The 21,181-nt window shown below is 45.7% G+C and overlaps 1 protein-coding gene across 1 annotated transcript; it reads left to right on the forward strand.

Annotated features, from left to right (window-relative positions):
• Nucleotides 1-249: 249 nt before the first annotated feature.
• G9a (histone-lysine N-methyltransferase G9a) lies at nt 250-20,616 on the forward strand. Its single transcript, XM_028313264.1, has 20 exons — nt 250-1,205; nt 1,671-1,831; nt 2,220-2,455; nt 3,131-3,220; nt 3,434-3,535; nt 5,150-5,271; nt 6,356-6,555; nt 9,291-9,517; nt 10,266-10,480; nt 10,797-12,692; nt 13,193-13,431; nt 13,986-14,149; nt 14,972-15,133; nt 16,214-16,277; nt 16,922-17,055; nt 17,747-17,891; nt 18,415-18,576; nt 18,998-19,244; nt 19,707-19,863; nt 20,508-20,616. Exons 1-20 carry the CDS (start codon nt 536-538, stop codon nt 20,614-20,616), a joined length of 5,502 nt encoding a protein of 1,833 aa, XP_028169065.1. The 5' UTR covers nt 250-535.
• The last annotated feature ends 565 nt before the right edge of the window (nt 20,617-21,181 follow it).

The following is a 21,181-nucleotide window of genomic DNA, read 5'->3' on the forward strand; positions in this document are numbered from 1 at the left end:
ACAATCCAGACGCGTTTCTGATTCTGCGATACGATTGGTCAAAACAGCTGACATACGCTGTTGAACGACCAATCGTATCGCAGAATCGAGAAGCGTGTCTGGATTGTTGACGTTAAAAATTACCGTAATCGGGGCTCTGACCATGGTACACACACCTTAACCCATTATGTAGAAATACCCATAGAGAATACCATTACCCTATGTCTGCAATAGACAAATCAGTAAAAGAAAAAAAAAGCTCTATGGTAGTAAAATTGTTGTGTTTGTGATTTTTACTAAAATTTTAATTTTTCACATAAAAATATAGGTTTTTCCAAATAAACATAAGTTATCTCAAGATAACTAATGATTTTGATTCACTTTACATGATGACTTGAAATCGTATGTAAATAAGTGTTCGTTAGTTTTGTTCTTTTTTATCTTCTTTTCGATTTGTCTAATTTTATTTTACACCAATATATTTTCCTTGAATGCTTGTATAAACAAACAAGGAGCCATTAAAGTGAAAGTAGCAGAAGTGGTAGACCTTGACAACATGCACACGGAGGAAGACGACGTCCCAATCACACCCAAGAAAAAACTCGACAAAGGTCAGTCATCGAGCGACACCGCAGACAGCTCCGACAAGAGTGATCCTAAAAAGACGGACGGTGAAGACCCGAAGCCTCGGATAGTACTGACCTTTCGCTCAGACAAAAAAAATTGCAACATGAAGATTGTTCCCAATGATGAGAAGCACGAGGAGTCCTCTCCATCTCCACGCCGCTCGACGCGCTCCAGGCACAAGTGGGAGTGGTCCGAGGATGCTGAAATGTCAATATCTCCAAAAAAAGAAAAAAACTCCAGCCAGTCTGTCTCAGAGAATGATGAAGCCTCAGACAGCTCTCATGCTACACCAAAGAGGTTGACAAGAGGTCGAAGCAAAGAATCTTCGGACAATGTTTTAGCTAATGCCATAGCCAGGAAGGAGAAGTCATACAATGAAGCTGCTCCTGGGCCAACCCAGCGGTTGTCACGTCGTATAAAGCCAACTGCTAAGATACTTGCTAACGAAGAGTTGAGGATTGGGCTGGAGTCCCAGAACAACGCCAGACTAGGACTACAGAGTGACAAACCTGAAGAAGGTGTGAGAACTAGGAAGTCCGCTAGGTCCATGCCACCTGAAGTAGATCTGACTCAAGTGACTCCAGCTATGTACTTGCTAGGTAAGTTTATCATAAATGAGAATGTACATTTCTAATTATATTAACATTTATTTATTTATTTATATTAACTGGCAGACAGTGGTGACTGAGTTTGTTGTGGCGCTTCTTCTCAGCACTTGCCAAATGTTGGTCTCGAAGCGCTGGTAGGGTAAAAAGATTATGAGACATGTAGAGGCTTCTTAAGAGCAAAATATTTGACGATTTGTAAGCACTATTTAATTTAATAGTCTATTTAATAGTCTATATAAAGTTTTTCTATACAAATAAATAAATTTTGACTTTGACTTTAATTTTAAACTGCAATGTTTGAACTTCATTGTGGCTATTCCAATAAATCAGAAAGTTTTAATAAAGCTTGATGCTATAAAAAAATCTAATAATCTTAAAAATGGTAATATTGGTAATGATATTTAAGTTATTTAAAAAGCTTATAATAACTGTCTTCTTTTCATATTATTATTGCAGATAGGAACAAAAAAGAGACCAGGAGTTCCAAAGCCGTCGAGGAAGAGGAAGCACCTGAGGTCAGCGATGAGGCCAAACAAAGCCCCAACACCGTCATGAAGCTCAAGCACCTCTGCGAGCTCGGCCTGAAGGCAATCAACCCGGAGACAATGGAAGATGAGGCTGTTGAATTGTAAATATGTTTTTCATTTACATACTTAAACTTCGATTGCTTTAATTTTCTATTTAAATATCTGTAAATAGGAACTGTTTTCTTTATGGTCTATCAGATCATATAATTATTTAATTTTATTATCACAGTCACTTGTTGGTATTGATTGTTAACAACCATTGTACATTGGTTGCTGTGTCAATCCTTGGGGGAGGCCTTTATCCAGCAGTGGATGTCATTTAATGTCAAATGAACAAATTAATCATCACGTTCTTTCCTGCTATTTTTAAGCCATGTTCTTTGCCTTCTAACATTTCTTTATCCTGCTGGTCTGCTCCATTTAAAATAGAAATCCTTATCTTTATAATTCTTTTACCAGAGACGATGAAGAAGATGAGGGCCAAGAAGAGGAAGAATACGAGAATGAGGAATTGGAAGAAGATGAAGATGAGATCGACGACGACTCAGAAGTGATCAGCAAGCTGCTAGAAGCAGACGACGATGATGACAGCGATGAGGACTTCAGCTGCTCGGCTGAGGTGTCTCAAGCCAAGCGCCCCAGGCGGTCCACGAGGCTCTGCTCGTCGTATGGGGAGTCAGAACTTGCGCCCTTCACTGTGGATGATGATCAGAAGTGAGTTGAAATTGATGTTACTTTGTGTAAAGCCCGGTCTATGAGCATGTAGAATTTTGTCCAATGACCCCAAGCTACCCATCCTTATCGCTCGCGCGTAATGAGGGCTATCGTTTTAGCGCTCACCAGTTGGCGCCACTGTAAAGTCCTGTCACTTGCTAGTAGCGAAGACAGTGGCGCCGACTGGTGAGCGCGAAAGTGGTAGAAAGACTATCGCATTTGCGCTCATCAAGATGGCGCCACTGTAGAGTAAGGTCCTGTCAAACGTCAGGGGTGCCAACTGTTAAGTATAAAAACGATAGCCCTCATTATAAAATATTGCTGTCGCGACTGCGACGGACGCCCGCAGTGAGTGTGTGTGTAGTGGTCTTACATTGTCCTTGTTTGCAGATTTTTTTATGAGTACAAACAATGACAAGCTAAACTATTAAACAAGCCATAATTCTATTGGTGTACACAGTTCTATTGATGCTGATATCTAAAGGGTGACTTTCGTGTAGTAGCTATGCGTAAAATGTGGTTAACAGACGTGTTGACACCAATCAATAGACATACTTTTTAAAACTATCAAAAAGAGATTCTCCCATAGATTTTGTATGCAACTTTTTCGTAGGCATAGCAGAATAGGCTAAACTTTTCTTGTGATAATGAACATCCTAATATTTCTATTTGTAGAGAAGAATACAACTACCGCCCGTCGCGTAAGAGATCGCGCAGAAACGAGGAAGTGCCAGTGGAGGAACCAGAAGAAAGTAAAAGTAATAGGTAAGAAAAATACATAAGAAAAATACATAAGATCAATGTAACAAATCCCTTTTTTGTAATAAAAATATGAGGACAGGAATCTAATCTAAAATTGCAATAATATGTATAAAAAACCTTTTTTCTTATTAAGTTTTTGTTAAAAACTATAAATTGTAATATGACATGCAAGAAACGTTTTGAATTTGAATAAAAAGCCCATTTTTTAATCTGCAGGGATGTTCTCCCGCGTCGCGCCAAGAATACCGACCCGTGGAAGCGGAGTGACTCCAAAACGCCCGACACCCAGTCCGTGGTCAACATACCGGATGACAATGAGTACGTAAACATAGAAATTTGTCACTACATTTATTTTACAATTTCCCAGGGTCTTGGAGACCCACCCGGGTTCAGATGGTTTGACATGAGTAGTTAGCATAAAATGTAAAAATTCAATAATTAAAAGGCCTATTCACAAAGTTTGTTTATTGCCTGTAAGGTCTCCAGAACCCTAGAAATTTGTTAGTTTTATTTGTTACACAATGCATATTGTTTCTTTGTTTATTGATTTAAAGGTCTGTCGCCCTTTGGGGGGCTGAATGTTTAATTTACTAATTCACTATAAACTCAATGCCAATAATATCTATGATTAAAAAAAAAGTCTATATTGTCTGTGGTAGTAAATAAACATGGAGTGGAAAACCTTGGAGGAGGCCTTTGTCCAGCAGTGGACGTCATTTGGCTGAAACGAAACGAAATGAAACGAACAATTTCCCAGATGGTTCTGAACCAGTTTTACTACAAGTACCTAAACTTATGCAAACACATTAGCAATAGTCCAATAGTGCAAAAGCAAATTAACATTAGCTGGCACTTAATTATTGATTACTCGGCGGCGCAAAGACTCGCGGCAAAACAAAACTAATGTTATAATACGTGCAAACTAGGCAACGCATCATGCATTTTCTGCAAAAACTGCAAATTCTTTTGCTTGCAGCCATATTAGCAATGACTCACCACACACATTGCCTTTTATCGATATTCCAGTATTTTGTGCGCGTCTCTATTGCAGAAGTTATGTATGACCTCATATGCTGCAAGTGTTCTTCTTATTTTGTTTATGGCCAGGTTTGTGATATTAGGGCCCATAGAGTGACCTCCCCAACGAATTCCGCCAAAATCACGTTAGTCATGTAAAATCATTAGTCATGCAAAAAAAATCAAAACAAAGGAATTTAGACAACGTGCATAGTTTCCGCGAGTCTTTGCGTCGAGTATAGTTTGGCGTGAACGGACAAACCGGTTGTGTTAATTGCTCACCTAGCGGCTATGACGTCACATCGGACGGTCTGTTTTGGATGGAGGACCCCGTAAAGGGTAAGTGCGAGGGAGTGAAAGTCGCATTCCAGCGAGATGCGCAGTTAGCTCGATCGGGTTGTAGTTGAGGCACAGAATAATAATAAGTACTACGTACAGCCCCCCTAGACAAAACGCACTTTTTGATCGAATCGAAAATCGAATCTGTCAAAACTCCATACAAAAAAGGGGCTTTTCGACCACTTTTCGACTGGTTTGCGATCATAATTTGCACTTTGTCTAGACCCACTGGTTTTCTTAGCGAAGGTACTTAAAAAATGTATGCTCAATGTCGTCAACAATATGGTGTAATATAGCTTGTCTCATGAATCGCGCACCGTTTTATTGACATACGTCCGTGATCGGTACGTGTCGGTACTGCGCCGATTCCATAGGACTTCGGTAAAATAATGTGTGACGTGAAGTGCCAAACTGCGGAAAATGGCGGAGGAAATACAATGCTCACTCTTGAGTGTCCTGTCGATTAAATATCCCAGTAGGTGCCGTCCAGCGTGTTTTGTTTTCGATGCAAACTCGCGGAGATGAACAGGCTTGCTTGAGGTGACAGTTGAATGAATTTGTTGCATTATCGTGTAGCGAGCCGGCCGGCGGCGACGAAGGCTCCGAGGCGGCGTGCCCTGAAGACGAGGCCAGTACGGCCGCCACGTGCTTCTGCGAGACGCCCAGCAACATATATGCGGCGCCCGGGGAACTCACTGGTATGATTATAATTTGTAACTTATGTTTTTTTTTTATCTGGGTAGATCATTGTGTTTTTATAGTATATTACTACTGCGTTTTGGGGTCATCATCATCATCATTTCAGTCCCAGTTCTATGTTCAGCATAGAACTTTTTTGGGTGAAGTGATAGAAATTGGATTTCATAGTTGTTACAAGCATAGCGCATAACTGAGTAGGTTCTAGCAGAATGGTGTAGGACATGTGACGTAACAGAGCTGTTACCGTATACATCTGTCTGGCTGAATCAAAATTATATCACTTTATTCGTCAGAAATTCAAAGTTCAAACTGAAACAAAACGAAGTGTGTTCCGTTATAGCCTTTATAGCACTATAAGAACCACTCAGTTCTCTTACTGGTGGGTATGGAGTACTGAGCAGTGCTTGCTGTACTATAAGAAAACGCCCAAAAACATCTCCATCAGGACCGCTTTACTACCAGTTATGCGCTACGCTTGTCGAGTACAAAATTGTGGTATAGTTGAATGATTCGTCAAGTGGTAACAATCTGAACTAATAACCGAGTATTGATAGTAGCGCCCTCCTGTCATTGTCATAGCTAGCACGATTCAGTATTGGACAACTGTATAGTTCCAAAATACTGGACTGTCCTATCCATGACATTGACAGCGGGGCGCCACCGTCAATACTCGTCGTCGTCAGTCGGCCGTTTGGTGTAGTGGTTCAGAACGGACTACTATGCCGAGAGGTCCCGGGTTCGATTCCCGGCCGGGCAGAAATTGAAATGATGAATTTTAATTTCTGTGACGGGTCTGGGTGTGACTATGTATAATATTTATGTATTTTAAAAAAAAAGTATATAAGTAGTATATCCGTTAACACACCCATAACACAAGCATTAAGTTGCTTACTTTGGGGCTAGCTGGCGCTGTGTGAAATTGTCCAAAGATTTATAAAAAAAAAAAAAAAAAACTGGATCGCTGGTTCCGATTTTTGCCATGTTGGAAACCATTTAGTTGAACGATGGTAGCGCCCCCCTGTCATTGAGTTTGGTGGGTCAGTTCAGCGTGGGTCATTATTATTGTTATTGTTCGCACCGCAGAGCCGGTGTTCTGCCAAGCGATCGAGACAGTCGACGGCGTCCGCGTGGGCTGCTCGCACGCCGCCGCGCGCGAAGATGGGACGCTCCGCCCTCTATTACGCGCCGGGCCACGCGCGCCCTTCGTGCTGACATGCACGTTACACGCGGCTCAGCTACGCGCGCATATGTGCTGCCCCAACTGCGGACTGTTTTGCACTCAGGTAACTTAAGAGGTAGCGGGATATTCGACCCTAGAGGTTGGGGTCACTAGAGAGACGGCGTGATACTCCCTACAGGTTGGAACATAGTAAGCCGCTGATAAGCGCCGGGCCGCGCGCCCTTCGTGCTCACGTGCGCGTTACACGCGGCTCAGCTGCGCGCGCATATGTGCTGCCCCAACTGTGGACTGTTCTGCACGCAGGTAACTAGAGAGACGTTATGTGAGCAGGCCCCCCACTAGGTGGACCGAAGATCTGATGAAGGTCGCGGGAAGTTTCTAGATGCGGGCAGCGCAGGACCAGTCGGATGGAAAACTGGGGAGGCTTTTGTTCAACAGTGGACGTCTTTTGGCTGAAACGAACGAACTAGAGAGACGGCGTTATACTCCCTACAGGTTGGAACATAGTAAGCCGCTGATACGCGCCGGGCCCCGCGCGCCCTTCGTGCTGACGTGCACGTTGCACGCGGCTCAGCTGCGCGCGCATATGTGCTGCCCCAACTATGGACTGTTCTGCACGCAGGTAACTAAAGAATCTTCGTAATACTCGACCCTACAGTTTGGAAGTGTTGGAACGTAGTGGCCGATGTTACGAGTCGGTCGGGTCGCGCGCCCTTCGTGCTCACGTGCACGTTACACGCGGCTCAGCTGCGCGCCCATATTATGTGCTGCCCCAACTGTGGACTGTTCTGCACACAGGTAATTAGAGTAGCGGTGTGATACTCCCTACAGGTTAGAAGTGTTAGAACGCGCCGGGCCTCGCGCGCCCTTCGTGCTCACGTGCACGTTGCACGCGGCCCAGCTGCGCGCGCATATGTGCTGCCCCAACTGTGGACTGTTCTGCACGCAGGTAATTAGAGTAGCGGCGTGATACTGGACCCTACAGGTTGGAAGTGTTGGAACATAGTAGGCCGCGTTTTCGCGCCGGGACCCACGCGCATATGTATGTGCTGCCCTAACTGCGGACTGTTTTGCACGCAGGTAACTAGAGAGCCGTTATGGCAGAAAAAATCTCGAATGGTGACCACGGACCGGAAGACACGTAGTGATCCTAGTCTATCACAGATGTTCCACGCTGCTGTTTCCGGTACGGAATGTGGTAAGCCGTCGTGGAGATAGTAACTTCAATAAAGACTTTGGATTACATTTTCATAACATTTTATTGTATTAGAATGATTTCTAGTAACCACCAAATACAAACAGGACGACGAATACAAACAGTTCATTGAAGCCTGCGCTAAAAAACTCATAAAAAACTAAAAAACTCATTTATTTCTGTAAATAGGCTTAAAAAAAAGCACTTTTACACGTCCCAGTATTAACCCTACCACTACTTCAGGACAATAAATGGGCCAGTGCTGAGAAGAAGCAGCGCAAGAAACTCAGTCACTATTGTCAGCCTCTTTTTCAAAGGTTTACATGCTTTAAAATGTACAAAGTTATAAATATTTATGCGAGCTAGGCAGTAACGTCTCCCAAACATTTTTATCTTTTAAATAATCATCGACTTTATAGTAGCCCTTTTTCATTAAGGTACTTTTAATATGTGCTTTGAATTTATGAATGGGTAGTTCTACAACAGTTTGTGGTAATTTATTAAAGAATTTAATACATTTTCCCATAAATGAATTACCAATCTTATGCAATCTGAAATTTGGAACGGCAAGTTTATTTTTGTTTCTTGTATTAAAGTTATGCAAATCGCTCTTTTTCGTGAATTGCTCTATATTTTTGCGGACATATAAAAGGTTTTCATAAATGAACTGTGAAGCTACAGTCAGTATGTTTATTTCCTTAAAAAAATCTTTCAAGGAAAATCGGGGTCCAAGGTTATAAATGGCCCGCACTGCTCTCTTCTGCAGAACAAACACAGTTTCAATGTCCGCGGCTGAGCCCCACAACAATATGCCGTATGACATTATACTATGAAAATAGCTAAAATATACTAGCCTTGCCGTTTCAATGTCAGTTAATTGCCTTATCTTTCTCACTGCAAAAGCAGCCGAACTGAGCCTTTTTGACAAAGTTTCAATATGAGGACCCCATTGAAGTTTAGCATCTAAAGTGATTCCCAGGAATGTTGTGGAATTTATGCTATTTAATGGTTCATTCTTCACCATTAATTGCGTGGAAACCTGCCTCACATTAGGTAAGGTAAATTTAATGCACTTAGTTTTGTTTGCATTTAACAATAAGTTGTTAACAGTGAACCAATGTAGAACCTGTGAGAGTGTGTTATTAATATCGTCAAAATTTACTTTACCTCTATCAACTTTGAAAATGAGAGATGTGTCATCAGCAAATAACACAATATCACACAGATCTTTTACAAAGTAAGGAAGGTCATTAATGTAAATAAGAAATAGCAAAGGTCCCAATATTGATCCCTGCGGCACACCCATAGTAAGAGGTGCTCCAGAAGACTCAGTTCCGTTAATACAAACTTTTTGTTTTCTGCCTGTGAGATACGAGTTCAGCAGATCAAGTGACTTATTCGAAACACCATAATGTCGCAATTTGTTTAGTAAGGTTTGGTGGTCTACACAATCAAACGCTTTTGAAAGATCACAGAAAATACCAACAGCGTCCTTTTTACTCTCCCAAGCATCAAATACGTGTTTCAATAGTGCTACCCCAGCGTCAGTAGTACTTCTACTACTGACGCTGGGGCTCTTGTTTTAACCGCGCGCAAACCTTATCAATAACTCGTAAACACTAATTGCTCATTTTATTCTACAGGGCACGTTCTACCAATGCTCCCTGGGCCACCTATTCCACTTAGAGTGTGGGTTGCCTCACTCCCGCTGGAATCGCTGGTCGAGCGACGCGAAGGCTCGCCCGGGCTGCCCGCACTGCGGCGTGGGCGCGCGGCGCTGGACGCCTCGGAACAGCGCCTGCCGCCGCGTGGCGCTGCGGATGGACTGCAGCAACAAGCGCATCTTCCTGCCTGACCAGCGCGAGCAGTGGTGAGTGTGTAGCTGGTCACAGTGTCCCTCAGTGTCCCTCACAGCGCCTGCCTCACTCCCGTTGGTCGAGCGACGCGAAGCTGCGGATAGATTGCAACAACAAGCGCATCTTCCTGCCTGACCAGCGCGAGCAGTGGTGAGTGTGTGGCTGGTCACAGTGTCCCTCACAGCGCCTGCCTTCTCCCGCTGGTCGAGCGACGCGAAGGCTCGCCCGGGCTGCCCGCACTGCGGCGTGGCGCTGAGAATGGACTGTAGCAACAAGCGCATCTTCCTGCCTGACCAGCGCGAGCGGTGGTGAGTGCAGACATTGATCCACAAATGGGCCCTTTCAACTACAAAAACACCATGGAGGATCAAGGGGATCATCTAAAAATCAGGACGGGACACCCCTCGAACACGCTGCCCTGGGATGCTCTTAAAGATAGGGTCTTTATGCTCTGTCCAATAAAAAAAAAAAAATCCGGCCCTGGGGGTCCTCATAGTCCTAGAGTCCCGTATTTTGATACAGCGGTAGCTACGCCCCTGGCAAAGAGATACACCTTTATTATTTTTGATCTCATAACGCCCTGCATTTTAGTTTATGTACCCTATAAGTCACTTGAAAACACTGAGCATAATTTGACCAACTTCGGCGTCGTACTTTTATCAAATATCCTTGCACTAAATTAAGTAATCTTTGGAGTGCCTATGTATGAAACTTTCTAATTTCATCAAACCAACGTCAAATAACGAACGATTTTGTCCTCAGCACCCCCGCATACCTCGGGTTCACCAGCCTAGCAAAGCCTCAGGAGGAACCGATGCCCCTCATCCCCGAAGGCTTGCTGCCCTCTCCGCCTATAGACTTGAAGGCGCTATGCGAGAGCAACGCGGCCAAGTGCGACCCGTCACGCTCGCCCGCGCAAAGTCTTTGTGACGCCATACTGGCGGGAGAATCTATACAGCAGCTGTTGCCGAAGATTGGTGAGTACGATACTTTCTCTAGAGTAAGGTTTCGGAACCTTTATTTTACAGAACCTACCCAAATAAAAAAAAAATCATGTCCCCCGTACATGCATACCTCCGTACATATAGAAAATCTTAACCCCTTGAAAAAAAAACCCCAGGGATACGCGTAATTTTTTTTCCGGAAATGCAAACGTTATGCCGCCCTGACATTCCTCTACCCCCTGGCCCCCCTGTTCTGAAGTCTTGCTGTACAGGGTTATTTTTCTTTTCTTTTTGTTTTCAAATTATTACATATTTGAAATGACTATTACTTAAATAAATATTGTTACAGCCGCTGCTCGCTCGACAATCAACGAGCAAATAACATCGTTGATGGGCGGCAGCTGCGTGCACGCGGCGTGCAAGCGGGGTGACGTCGCCGCGCTGTACTTGCTGCAGTACGCCGGCGCGGACTTGTGTGCGGCCGACAACGCGCTGCGGACGCCGCTCGTACTCGCCGCGCAGTGTGAGTACCCGTACAAGTACAAGCGAGACGACGCGGCCGCGCTGTACTTGCTGCAGTACGCCGGCGCGGACTTGTGTGCGGCCGACAACGCGCTGCGGACGCCGCTCGTACTCGCCGCGCAGTGTGAGTACCCGTACAAGTACAAGCGAGACGACGCGGCCGCGCTGTACTTGCTGCAGTACGCCGGCGCGGACTTGTGTGCGGCCGACAACGCGCTGCGGACGCCGCTCGTACTCGCCGCGCAGTGTGAGTACCCGTACAAGTACAAGCGAGACGACGCGGCCGCGCTGTACTTGCTGCAGTACGCCGGCGCGGACTTGTGTGCGGCCGACAACGCGCTGCGGACGCCGCTCGTACTCGCCGCGCAGTGTGAGTACCCGTACAAGTACAAGCGAGACGACGCGGCCGCGCTGTACTTGCTGCAGTACGCCGGCGCGGACTTGTGTGCGGCCGACAACGCGCTGCGGACGCCGCTCGTACTCGCCGCGCAGTGTGAGTACCCGTACAAGTACAAGCGAGACGACGCGGCCGCGCTGTACTTGCTGCAGTACGCCGGCGCGGACTTGTGTGCGGCCGACAACGCGCTGCGGACGCCGCTCGTACTCGCCGCGCAGTGTGAGTACCCGTACAAGTACAAGCGAGACGACGCGGCCGCGCTGTACTTGCTGCAGTACGCCGGCGCGGACTTGTGTGCGGCCGACAACGCGCTGCGGACGCCGCTCGTACTCGCCGCGCAGTGTGAGTACCCGTACAAGTACAAGCGAGACGACGCGGCCGCGCTGTACTTGCTGCAGTACGCCGGCGCGGACTTGTGTGCGGCCGACAACGCGCTGCGGACGCCGCTCGTACTCGCCGCGCAGTGTGAGTACCCGTACAAGTACAAGCGAGACGACGCGGCCGCGCTGTACTTGCTGCAGTACGCCGGCGCGGACTTGTGTGCGGCCGACAACGCGCTGCGGACGCCGCTCGTACTCGCCGCGCAGTGTGAGTACCCGTACAAGTACAAGCGAGACGACGCGGCCGCGCTGTACTTGCTGCAGTACGCCGGCGCGGACTTGTGTGCGGCCGACAACGCGCTGCGGACGCCGCTCGTACTCGCCGCGCAGTGTGAGTACCCGTACAAGTACAAGCGAGACGACGCGGCCGCGCTGTACTTGCTGCAGTACGCCGGCGCGGACTTGTGTGCGGCCGACAACGCGCTGCGGACGCCGCTCGTACTCGCCGCGCAGTGTGAGTACCCGTACAAGTACAAGCGAGACGACGCGGCCGCGCTGTACTTGCTGCAGTACGCCGGCGCGGACTTGTGTGCGGCCGACAACGCGCTGCGGACGCCGCTCGTACTCGCCGCGCAGTGTGAGTACCCGTACAAGTACAAGCGAGACGACGCGGCCGCGCTGTACTTGCTGCAGTACGCCGGCGCGGACTTGTGTGCGGCCGACAACGCGCTGCGGACGCCGCTCGTACTCGCCGCGCAGTGTGAGTACCCGTACAAGTACAAGCGAGACGACGCGGCCGCGCTGTACTTGCTGCAGTACGCCGGCGCGGACTTGTGTGCGGCCGACAACGCGCTGCGGACGCCGCTCGTACTCGCCGCGCAGTGTGAGTACCCGTACAAGTACAAGCGAGACGACGCGGCCGCGCTGTACTTGCTGCAGTACGCCGGCGCGGACTTGTGTGCGGCCGACAACGCGCTGCGGACGCCGCTCGTACTCGCCGCGCAGTGTGAGTACCCGTACAAGTACAAGCGAGACGACGCGGCCGCGCTGTACTTGCTGCAGTACGCCGGCGCGGACTTGTGTGCGGCCGACAACGCGCTGCGGACGCCGCTCGTACTCGCCGCGCCGTGTGAGTACACGTACAAGCGAGATGACGTCGCTGCACAGTGCACAGGTCGCCTGTGTGCATTATACAGGATGGAAACGATAAGTGAAAAAACTAGAAACATTAAATTTTCGGATAAATCCATTTGATAGAGCTCGTGAAGCACTTTCAGGATTAATAACTAGTTTTTGGATATCATGTATAGTTGCGAAATAATCGAGTGAGCTCACTTATCGTTCCCACCCTTTATATACCCTAGGCTGATAGGCGAATGTTGTCTTCATGGCCTAACAAATAAAAAAAGAAGTGCTCGGAATAATATTTGGCAGGTTTACGTAGCGCGGAGAAGCTATATCGCTCAACCTATCGAATGTCAACTAAAATACAAATTCTTGTTGCAGTGTTGGTAGAAAAATCTGAAAAGAAGAGTCCAATCAAGTCAAAGAAACTAAAAGAAAAGGAAATTAAAGAAGACAGCAAATCTAAAGAAGAAACTGACGAGGATACCAAAGAAGGAATAGAAGAACAGGATGACAGCATCGCGAGTATAGAAGAATGCAAAGTGGGAAAAGCTAGCAGAGAGGATCTTATGAAGTTCGTTCGGTACTTAGTCGCGGCTGGCTGTGACATAAACATACAGGTATTTTTTTTAATTTTATTAATTAACTAGCTTTTTTATTTTATTTTATTTATTTATTAGGTACACCAACAAAATCACATACATAATACAGTTCATACATTTTATCATGGTTTAACACATGATATAAACAATAATACTGTAAAGTTTCATCAAAATCTGTTCAGTAGTTTTTACGTGAAAGAGTAACAAACATGTTGACATCCATACAAACTTTCGCATTTATAATATTAGTAAGATGTCATTCATGTTGTACTGGTTATAATGTTATATGATGCGGTTGTTCAATATTAAGTTTCATTTATGTAGTATTATGAGTTACCGATAGATGGCACTGTGTGTAGGTGGAATCGCGGTATGTGAGTTTTTGATGTCCAATGCAATAGTCAATCTTATTTCGGAATAAATGAGACTTGCCATTGGAATCTTGATTTTATTCAAGTTACTACCTGTGGGCTTTTTAGACTTGTACATGGTCCTTCGAGCCGGATTATGGATGCAGTTTTTAAATGATAAAACATATTTTAGATTAGATAATAATTTGTGAATGTTTCCAGGGTCCTGAAGGCATGACAGCTTTGCATATAGCAGCGCAAGGTGGTGACGTAGAGCTATGTACAGCGTTGCTAGAGGCGGGAGATGTGTCGGTAGACTCACGAGACTTGGGAGGGTGGACGCCGCTCGTGTGGGCGGCTGAGAACGACCACGTCGACGTCGTCAGGTCAGTACACTGCCTTTGAAGTTAGTAAGCTGCATATGTCTCTACACTACTGGACATAGTAGCGCAGGGTGGTGACGTAGAGCTTTGCGAAGGATGTGTCAGTAGACTCACGAGACTTGGGAGGGTGGATGCCGCTCGTGTGGGCGGCTGAGAACGACCACGTCGACGTCGTCAGGTCAGTACATAGCCTGTGAACTTAGCAAGCTGCAGAGGTCTCTACACTACTGGATATAGTTGCGCAAGGTGGTGCCGTGGAGCTTTGTACAGCGTTGCTAAAGGCGGGCGATGAGTCAGTAGACTCACGCGACCTGCGAGGGTGGACGCCGCTCGTGTGGGCGGCTGAGAACGACCACGTCGACGTCGTCAGGTCAGTAAATAGCCTATAAATATCATGAATATAAATAAGGAATAGTATAGGTCCCAATATTGATCCCTGTGGTATAGCTATAGAGGTACTCCAGAAGACTCAATCCTATTAATACAAAGTTTTTGTTTTCTTCTTGTGAAATATGAGCTCAAGAGATCCAATGAATTATTCGAACAGATTTCTTATGGAGTGCGTACCTTGCGTGGTTTTTAGCGGCACGGGAAGGTGTTTTTGTTGACGTCAAACGTCAGCAACATTTCAGATTCGTATGTTCTGTCACGTCATAATAATATGTCAATGCCTCCTCTCCCGTGCCACTCCTCAGTTAAGGTTCAGCCAAACCAACGCGTGCAGCCTGCGAGCGCGATGGCGATCAGTAGAAATCATTAGGATCGCCATCATGCCATGCTAGATCTATAAAATCGCGCTAGATCTATAAAAATGTCTTTTCGCAGATTGCTACTATCACGTGGCGCGGACGCCACGACACGTGATTCCGAAGGCAACGGCTGCGTGCACTGGTGCGCGCTGGCCGGCCACGCGCGCTCGCTGCGACTGTTGCTCGCCGCCGCGCCGCATGCTCACGCTGCGCCCAACGCGCACAAAGACACGCCTCTGTGAGTACACGATTTTATTTTATTTTGTTCGGAAAACATACAGTGAAACAATAATAGATTAACCACTGCTTAAGAAACTATACACCATTTACATGTTTTCGCATATGTGTAGCAATACTATTATACAACAAAAGCCAATTCGCTTACATGAGAGAGTTATTTTTAATTTTTTTTTTTTTTTTTTTTTTAAAGAAAAGATTATTACCAATTTGTATTGCCCAAATTACTAATAGTCCCATTAGCCCCTCGTGGTAAGCTAAATAAGCTTGTGTTACGAGTGGGCTCACCACAATAGTCGAGCGGCGGTGGGATTCGAACCCGCGTTGCGTTCCTCGTATCTCGAGTCGGCCACACCGACCCCTTCACCGTTCGGCTATCGTGGTTATAAAAAATTAAGATCTATACCTACATTAAACAGCTGATGAACCGTCGAACCAAGATTTAGCCAATGTGTCCCTAAAGAGATTTGGTTTCGAGTTAAACAAATCTAGTTCAGGAATGGTAACCAATTTGTTCACTTCACATGCCGATCGCAAAAAGAATGAATTCTGTCTGTAGTTGGTACTGCAGATGGTGGCGATGACCTGCTGATGACCCGTGTGTGCACGCTAGTACATGTATGCACGCGGTTACACATTCTCAGGCTGGTTTTAATGTCACGCAGACTGTCAGTGCGGATCGCTCCGCACAGCCGATCTGTATGAACTGCTGGGAGCGGAGCGGTTCCTCCGGACCGCGTTACTCTAAAACGCTCCCTAGAAGTTCATACAGATTGGCCGTGCGGAGCGGGTTCGCAGCGGACGGAACACGTGACACTAAAACCAATCTCAGTATGCTCACCATGAATTTACGTTAGGTATGTGGTCGCTAGCGAGTGCGTTAAAAATCTATGAAGATTTTATTTCTTGAAATTAGCCGCTAGGAGCGCTGACGACGCAGTCGCTATCGAGCACACCTAACTTAAACTTATGGTAAGCACACTAATCAACGTATACTGTTGCTTAGAAATGGGCGGTCTTTATGCACTTTGGAAGCGCAAACTAGATATTTCATACATAATTGATTCTCCTTTTTTTGCAGACACGTTGCCGCCCGTCAAGGACACTACTCTTGCGTCGTTATCTTGTTGGCGAGGGGAGCACGGGTATGTTTATAATAAACAGTGTATTTATGACGATATTTGCACCCATTGGTCCTACATAGAGACACCTTACAATATAGTCTTTAGAGCGTCGTCGTCTTGCGCCTTCGAAATATCGAAGCGGCGTTAGACAGCGTCGTCACAACGCCAATGGTGAGCGGTTGCCGAACGCCGGTTCTACGCGGCGTCGCGTTATTTAATTTAAAGAGAGTACGCCAGTAAGACGAAGTTTAAAAGACACAAGTGTGGGGGAGTACCATAGTTCTAATTAACCGACTTCTTTATATCATATTTTTAGAGGTCGGTAGATCTATTCTCATAAATAAAACACTGGATACTTAACTTTCACAGTATATTGCCTTATTTTAAATACAATTCATCACTTAACACAAAAGCGCGCGGAGTCGTCTCCGCGCGTCCCTCTATTCTGACGTTTGATCCTAGTGTGACATTGACGTATTGTCAATGTCACACTATGACAACAGCTCATTGGCCGCAACGATACCGTTATTTAACGTTTTAGATTTTTCGCAATTAACAATATGAACAACGTATATTGTTTTAAACTTATATGGTCACTAATATTAGAATAATACTTACTCAATTGCTACCATATACCTTTTTATTTACCCTGTATTTTGCCTCAGACGGACGTGGAGAACTCGGCGGGCGAGCTGCCGGTGGAAGTTTGCAGCGGCGCGTGCCAGAGCGTCGTCTCGCTCAACATGCAAATGTCGCTCGCGGCTAAAGGCCAGCTGCGCCGCGGCAAGCTGCTGGCCAGGTGAGCTGACGACCACCCTGATGGACTACCCTATCTCAGGCTCCAGTTACCTAGCTAAAATTTCCACCAAGCAGAGAAGTATTTTAAGAGTAGGCTTTTAGTTGGCCGATGGTTGTGCCCGATTTCAAATTGTATGAAGAATCGGCCAAATCGAATCGGCGTAGTGTGCGCACTCCCATACATGCCCATTGCCCATACTGATCAACAGCCTAAACTATTGGCCGACGAAAAATCAACGGTGTGTACTTCTCTTCTCCGCTCTGCACCGCCTTGGTGGAAACCAGGCCTAAGTAACTGTACTATGATTGTCACAATTTTTTTTAAATTAGTCCAGTAGGCCTAAGATGCGTGCCGCGATAAGCGGTTATCATGCCATTTTATCGATTTTGTTCATATATTTTGACGTCGATAAAAGTTATCACGACGCGCATCTTAGGCCTACAGTTGCGCAATTTTGAATTAGTTAGAAGGAACCAGTCCATATGATGTGGTAAATCGTTTTCCCTATCCACGAAGAAAGTTTCCGTTTTTAGACAGGCGTGCTTTTAAGTGACCTCGAGTAACGGGATAAGACGAGGCAGAAAAAGAAGATTCGCTGAACGTTTTGACCTCTAGAAATTCTAGAACAGCCAGGACACTCCACAAATTCAAACCTTAACACAAGGCACTAAACTTCATTTTCCCTTCCCAGCGACCTGTCAAACGGCTGCGAGACGTACGCGCTACCGTGTGTTAACCAAGTGGACGATACGCCCGCGCCGGATGACTTCACCTACGTCACCGACCACGTCATGCCCGAGCCGCTCAGCATAGACAACACGATACAGAGTATGCAGGTGAGGACGATAAACAAACTACGATTGCCTTTTATATTATACTGCGCGGATTGCCATAAAAAAAATTGCAGAAGTTGACCTCCGCAAGCTGTCATCACTGTGTAAATCTTACAGAAGTTGGCTTGCCACAGCTGTTCCGTTTACACAGTGGTAAACAGCTTGCGGAAGTCAACTTCTGCAAGTTCTATTGCTAGTCTAGGGCCCGTTTTCACCATCAAGCCCTAATTTTTAAGTGACCCCTATGTAAACAAAATTCCTGTTATTTGTTACCATAGGGTTCACTTAAAAATTTGGGATTGATGGTGAAAACGGACATAGACTTCGCTTTAGTGACCTCTTTTTTAACTTAAAATACGGATTGCTCAAGAAATACATGCCTTTTTATTTCAAATTAATAGTCAAAAAGTTCTGGCTAACTTCTGCGTGGATCGGATCGTACCACTGACAAAATAACATAACGTCACGTTATTAATAACGTTATCGCGTTACAAGCTTTAATATTTTAATTTTTTTTGTGGCACAGGGTTGTGAATGCAAGGACGGCGACTGCAGCGGCGGCGGCTGCGCGTGCTGCGTGCTGAGCGTGCGGCGCTGGAGCTCGGCGCTGGGCCGCCTGCCGCCCGCCTTCCCGCACCACGACCCGCCCATGATGTTCGAGTGCAACGCCACCTGCGCTTGCAATAAGGTGAGAAACCTTGTCTTAAGCCGATAGATGCGTCATAAAATGAGCTTTGAACTCCTGCGCGAATTGCGACGGTGCGAGAAGCGGTGAATAGGCTTTATTATTTATTTATTTTATTAGGAAAACCAACAGCAACCAATACAAATAATGAAACTTAAATTATGTCTCTGCTTAGCCGTTTACAGGTAATCGGAAATGGAAATGTACTGTATGAACTGTATGTTTTCCAAACAAAATAAAATAAAGTTTGTAGTTAAAAAAACTGGGTTTTGTATGCTACTTTTATTTATTACAGTCCGATTAATTTGAAATTGCGTGCGTGATTGAACCCTTGCACAAACATATCCCTTCCTCTGTCTGTCTGCTTTTTACGTGACGCGTTCTATATTCTTAGCTAACGATTTTGTCCACTTTTTATCCCCAGCGCAAATGCGGCAACATGGTAATATCGCGTTTACAACAACGCGGCTCGCTGTTCATCCGCGCGGAAGTCTTCCGTACTGCCCGCGCGGGCTGGGGGCTGCGAGCCGTGTCGGCGGTGCCGCGCGGCTCTCCCGTGGCGCTGTACTGTGGCGAGTTACTGCCTCTAGCTAGAGCGGACGCGCGGCCTAATGACCAGTATCTGTTCGCGCTTGATATTAAGCCTGATCTGCAGCAGGTAATACTTTATGGTGATAGCGTAGTGTTGTGCTGTGTGGGGAACAACTGAGCAGGTTATCCAGTAATCTCACAGTGTGAGGAGAGGTGTCGCTAGTATCCGAAAACAAGGTCTACCTACATCCAGTAATGTGTAGTATTATGGCCAGAAAATGAAATAGTATCGATAAACGGTCGATCACTTTATAAGATTTCTAATACCTACTACATATTTCGATGTACTCATCTTTTTTTGCCTTTCGTCGTTAAATGAATCAAATCAAATCAAATCAAAATCATTTATTGCATAATGTAGGTACATATAGGTCACATAAAAATTTATATTGTTCAGCTACATCATACCATATCGGCATGCAACAGAATAAATTTTTCGTGATTCAAGAAATTATACAAAAGAATTAAATTAAATGTCACAATAATAATTATAATATGAATGATATTGTATAACTTGTATAAACATTTTATTTCATTTGCAGCAATGCGGCGACAAAGGGACCCTATGCGTGGACGCATGCATATGGGGTTCAGCGGCGCGCTTCATGAACCACAGCTGTGCGCCCAACCTGGCCCCACTTCGCGTGTTCACGCGGGCACGCGACCTCGCCGCGCCCGTCGTCGCGCTCTACGCCATGCGTGACGTCGCTGCCGGCGAAGAGCTCACGTAAGTCAACCTTTTTTTTTTATGCACAACAAGGCAGGTATTTGACCACAATCGCACCTGATGTTAAGTGGGATGCAGTCTAGGATGGTACATATCTGCCCTGTAAGTGCCTATTCACTCTCGCTTTGAAGAGGCCTGGATTATAGTTTTCGGGAAAGACAGCAGCAGGCAACGAATTACAGTCCCTAGCTGTTCGCATTATAAAAGAGTAATCGAAGCTTGCTACATATTTATGACACCCCATAGACTACATATTATTTTATTGCCTGGCTGTCGTTTAATACCGGTGTGGTATGAACTGTGAAGAAGGGCCGCCACCACTCTTGCCTTAAAAAGATCATTGACATATTGATGACCACAGATGAATATGTCTGATATACTAATGGCCCTCAATGGCTGTTCGGTTTCGTATAAGGCCCGGTTTCCACGTCCTCCACTGACTTCTCCTCGTACCTCGTACACCTGCAGGCGTCATACGATTCGTAGACCCACAATAGACTGACAGCTATGCACATCTCCTCTCCACTCGTCGCTTCTCCCCTCCGCTTTGGAGGAAACCGGTCCTAAATATACCCTGCTTATTTTCTTTACCTTAACTATTTTTTATTTGTTACAGGTTTGATTACGGTGACAAGTTCTGGTCCGTCAAATCGAAGTGGATGAAATGTGAATGCGGTTCTCCAGAGTGCAGATATCCAGTAAAATCCACGGAGGCCGACGCTTAAATCCTTGTTGGCAGTTGGCACGGGCCCGTGGGTTCCGTGACGGGACCCGTGAGGATGGACTCCAGAGATAAACCCGGACGTTTACCTAGTCCGCCTTATAATAATCTCAATAAATCCTTGAATGTAAATAGAATCTACTTTATATTATGTTATATTTAATTACTTTAATGTAAAATAATGTATGTATTTAATGTACAATGTTTATTTGTAATCAATATAAGTAAAAATATAAAATATTGTGTACAGACTTTTTTATGTGCGTCCTTTGGAATACCTTGCAACCTAACCTAATCCTGTGCAATCCGTCTGATTGTTTTTGTAGTGGCCTTTTTTTATAGGTCCATGGTAGTGGCCGTGGAAAAGACCTATGTACTGAATAGATGTTTTTTTACTTTAAATCAATGGCCAAGAGGGCTTCTTTTTGCTAGAAAGACTGGAAATAAAATGTGTTTGCGTTGGCTTGGTCGATCATTAGTTGATAAAGTGCAGCTAAAACGTATTGCAAAAAAACTGCGGCTTACAAATCATTCACATACAACTTTCAGAAGGAAAGCTAATGAGGGCT

The sequence above is a fragment of the Ostrinia furnacalis genome, unplaced genomic scaffold (assembly GCF_004193835.3).
Source record: "Ostrinia furnacalis isolate ACB-3 unplaced genomic scaffold, ASM419383v2 OfSCF4204, whole genome shotgun sequence".
NCBI lineage: Eukaryota > Metazoa > Arthropoda > Insecta > Lepidoptera > Crambidae > Ostrinia > Ostrinia furnacalis.